General features: G+C 40.7%; 1 protein-coding gene across 1 annotated transcript in view; it reads left to right on the top strand.

Moving 5' to 3' along the window:
* Window positions 1-253: 253 nt before the first annotated feature.
* The window catches only part of DSTYK (dual serine/threonine and tyrosine protein kinase), an 18211-nt gene continuing 13823 nt past the window's right edge, over window positions 254-4641 (top strand). The window contains exons 1-2 of the mRNA XM_010283586.1: window positions 254-257; window positions 1336-1721. Of these exons, the coding sequence (XP_010281888.1) occupies window positions 254-257; window positions 1336-1721 (390 nt within the window). The remainder of the gene's footprint in view (window positions 258-1335; window positions 1722-4641) is intronic.

Genomic DNA, 4641 nt, shown 5'->3' with positions numbered 1-4641 from the left:
TATCCTTTTTTTTTGTACTACCAGAACTATTCTGTTGCTATGCATAAGGTAATGCAAAGCTTCTTAGACTTCAGCTTAGATGACTGAGCGTGGGAAAAGCTGTATTTGGGACCTGTAAAAGAATACAGAAGCTAAATTCAGTACTGAGACTGAATTAATGTAGTAAGGCAAATGCAAGGAGTTGCAGCATCACGGACTAAGAATTCAAAGGGCCTGGTTAGTGGGATGGTACAACTGACACTTCAGATGGAAGATGGGTAAGGAGAGTGATTACAGGGGGTCCTGGCTACTCTGAAGAAGATACAGATGTTGAATAATTACCTTTTGCAGCTTAAATGTTGTTCTTAAAATTAATAACTGGCAAACTGTGCCTGTTTAGTTCAACTATATAGGTTAGGAAAGATGTGTACTGTTAGCGTGATCAAAGGGGTGAAGCAGTTTCTTACTGTGTTTTAGACTGCACTACGAACCTTCTGGCTGCTAGCAAAGGGTGCCTTCCCTTGGGCTCATCTTTACCGAGGCTGGCGAAAGCGTGACAGTTTCTTTAGATGCTGTGACTGTATTTCTGTCATAGGGAATTGCTGGCAGAGCCTATTAGTTCTGCTACCATGTCTCAGCAAACTTGGTCTTGTCATCTGCTTCATGTAGAGAAACAATTTTGCAAGAATGCCTTTCCTTGAGGCCAGAAAGGAGGTTTTGCTGCTTTTATGTCAGTGATCCTAGACTTTGGTCAACAAGCCTGTGCAGTAATACTCTTGGGATTTGGTAGATGTATTTGACATTTTTAAGTGTGTGGGTGGAACTGTCACCAATTCATAGTTGATTGAATTTATTTCTGGTATGTGATGGGAATGTTCTGTACAGCCAAGCCATTAAAACTTGGGAAGAGTTAGCCTTAGTGACCCATTGGGCCTCCTTGAACTCTGGAGCAAGGCGAAACATTGTTTGAACCCAAGGCAAAATTAGCCCTTAGGTTGTTTCAACCTTGACAACTGTTTCCTTTCGACTTTTAGGGCCTACCATTAGTCTTCCACTGACCTAACTGAAGAGAGCTCTGTGTAAACACTTCCAAGTGAAATAGGTGGGGAGAACAGTAACAAATTGTCTTAATGGCTTTGTGAGAATCAACCTACTGCAGACCTCTGTGCTGGTGCAGTAGAAAAGCTGAATTGCTGACACTAGTTTCAGGATACATAAGCAAATTCTTGGTGCTATGTGGGTTTCTTGGCAGACTGTGGGGCAGCGATGGCTGAACTTTTGCATTCAGCTGGCTTAGAGATACGAGACTTACTGTTCAGCCAACCTGTTCTAATGCAGTCTTATCCTAAATTTTAGGGCAGAATTTCATTTCCTTCCCTCGCCATGAGGAAGAGCACCTCCAGCGGACTGTGAGCTGGCACCCTTGCCTTCTGATTCTTGGCCAGAACTGTAATGCCAAATGCCAGTTACTCAACATACTGCTGGGTGAGAAGCTGCTACCTACCACCAAAATCAGCAATGAGGAGAATTGTAAGAGGCGACGGATCCGTTTCACGCATGGGACACAGACACGGATTAGCCTAGCGCTGCCTGAGCAGTACGAACTGGTCCATATGATGGCAGCCCACCGAGGGCACTGGGACACGATACCAGAGGAGGACTTAGAAATTCATGGGGACAGTGAAGATCCTGCTCACCGGATAGCGGAGCTGGAGGTCATGCTGCCGTACTCACTACTCAAGGTAACTAGGTGTCCATGTACCATTGTTGTAGTGAACTTAAGATATAAAATTTATAGTCCCTGATAAAGCTAATGGTGTAAACTCTCAAGCATAGGAACTTTTTTAATTAAAGAGAAGCTGGAAGTCCAGTGTTAGGATTTTAATTGGACATCACTGTCTGTGCTTCTGTGCTTTTGTTTAAATGTTGACTCTTGGCATTATAATTCCTCTGTAATGTTGCCATTTGTCTCAGAAGCCAAGCTTACTCAGATATAACTCCAAGTGCCTTCTAAAATTTTGCTCCAGTTTCAAGATCAGAGTTGGCTTTACTATCTGATAGTAGCTGTCGTATGAGGATATGTACTCTTTCAATCTCCGTCCTGAAGAGCTTGTCAGAAATGGCTTAATTCTGACCCCTGATAGAATGACCTGACTTCATTTGAGAGGGTGGCTTTTTACATTTCTGTGGTGTGAACAGAAGTTGAAGGTGTTAAGAACAAGAAGGTGGGAGCCTGTTCTCAGTGCTGTTTCTAATGTTGGTGCTGTCTTGCGTTGTGACCTTACTTTCACTTGTCCATGAAATGTGTTCCTGTCCTGTGAGTGTTGCAGTTTGGTGTTTAGTAAATATCTTTACAGGTGTGGGTTTTGTTTCATAGCTTTTTATAGCTTCCGTAAGCTTTCATTGCATTTCCTGTCTTATGTTGAGCCTTTGTTATTGCATTATAATATTTCTGGAGCATTGTGTTTTGGCAGTTGAATATCTGGAATAAATTCTTAATTCTTAAATACAAATTGTTTAAGGACCAAGAGTATGATCTGTTGTCACATGACTAAAAGTATGAACTTCATAGTTGAAAAATAAAATAGCAAGGTAATTTTTTTTCTGGACGTGTAAATCAAGATGTGATTGTAAATAGACTGGGTCTCCATTTTCTGCCTGTCTTCATCAGTTTGAAATATATTTTACAAACCCAGTCTGTAGTTAAATTTAAGCCTGTCCTGAAGAGATCAGCCAAGTCAATGTTATGTTGTAGTGCATTTATGGCTTCCAGTATCCACTGAAAGAGAACAGAAGTGCCATGTTTGTATAAACTGTATGTGAGGCATCCACTACTTTCCCAAAGAACAGCAGATCAGCTGCTGGTGCCTGCTCTGGATCTTCTGCTTGTAAAATCCTGCCTTGCTATGCATAAAAGAGTGTTTAGCTTTACATTTATTTTACTTGGTTACGTTTTTATGTGGGCCAGTTTAGACACACTGCAGTTTACAACCCTCTTTCAGATTTCTCATGTGAGTGACAAAGATGTCTCTGTCTGTCTTTGGTTATATTTAGGACACTTAGATGAAAACAGCTACTCATATTAATTTGAAAAGGGTTGGTGAAATAAAAAGCTCTTCCAGTAGAAGGATAGGGAGGGTGAATCACATCTAGCTTCAGATTGAGTCAAAGGATTCCTTACATGAATTCACAGGGCTAAAGGAAGGATATTTTTTCTTTTTAATTTTCTGATAGGAAACCATAATGTATTTTAGCAGGTAACTGGGCTAGGTGTGGCTTCCTGTTAAATTACAGGAGTCTGACCTCCTCTGGAGAGACCTGTGGTCTTTTCTACCTTTCTAGCTAATGTGTGTTAATGTTCAGCTAATGTAAATGTTCAGCTCTGCCCAGCATACACCAAGACAATGAAGTTTTTAAAGTTAAGTATCTGCTAGTCATGGATACTACTTCTGTAACTATATATATCTGGAGCAATAATGAACGAGGGTTTTTGGATACTATGCGAAATTGCATGTCTGCAGAACTACTCTGAAGGGACTTCTGCTTTTTCTTAATTTGTGAAACAAAGCTAGTAGTCTAATAACAATTGCATGCTTGATGATAACATATTTAATACAGAACTTAAGGATTTAGCTTTGCCCAGAAACCAAATAATTTTTTGGAAGAGCTCAGCACTTTTTGGGCAGTAGGGGAGGGAAATGAATCTGAATTTTACCCCACATGTTACCTAGAATCCCTGTATTTTCATGTTTGTTTTTCTCCCAACAGCAGAGTGCTTATTAGTTCTGTGTTTCATGATAACCTTACGTTCTAGGTATTCAAACACCTTACTAGTGTTTGAAGAAATACTTGGAGGTCCTTATTGTGGATTTGAGCAGTTATACGAGATGAGAATTTTGTTTGTGGGTTTCTGTGTTTGGAATCACGTTCATCCCCCATTGTGGGGACACTTATCTGCCAGTAGACTGCCGCCAGAGGAGCTGTCGGTGACTTCAGGACGTGGGGAATGCTGTGCAGCTTTTCAGGCCTACGCATCTCTTACTGAGAGATGTAATTGCGCAGGAAGGCTTGCGCACCTAGATTACATGCTGCTGTTTTGTGCAGACACTTAATGCTGAATCATGCTTCTTGGTGCAGATACTTGTTTGCTAAATCCAAACTCATTAGCCATTAGTCCAGTAAAGAAAGGCTAAGCTATTTCTAAGTTAACAGTATCCAAATAGTAACTAAACTACTTTTTTTTTCCTTGGAAATAAATTCAATACAAGTATAGAATATACCACTTCTTAATATTGAACTGCCAGTGGAGCACCCTGAGGTTTTTTTTCCTGTAGCTTTATATCCAGGATGGGACCATGCTTGCTTTTCTGTGTTACTGAAGGATGTCTTAATCAAAACTTGTTTCACAGAAAAGGGGGTGAGGAGGAGGGAGCCAAAATTTCATTTGCATGGGTCGGCTGCTGTGAGAACACTACCTTGTGCTAATAGGTATGTGAATGTAGCTTTTTTTTAAATGTAAATCATCAGGGTAGGAAAAACTTTGGCAAAGCTGCTTTATTCCTTGGGGATCACTGTGCACAGGAATGCATCTAGGTCATGGGGAATAATCCATCTAGCCAGACAGATTTAGATTTATAGTGGGAGTAAACAGTTGGCTCTTTC

Source organism: Phaethon lepturus, unplaced genomic scaffold (assembly GCF_000687285.1).
Source record: "Phaethon lepturus isolate BGI_N335 unplaced genomic scaffold, ASM68728v1 scaffold16450, whole genome shotgun sequence".
NCBI lineage: Eukaryota > Metazoa > Chordata > Aves > Phaethontiformes > Phaethontidae > Phaethon > Phaethon lepturus.
This window is presented reverse-complemented; position numbering and strand designations above follow the sequence as displayed.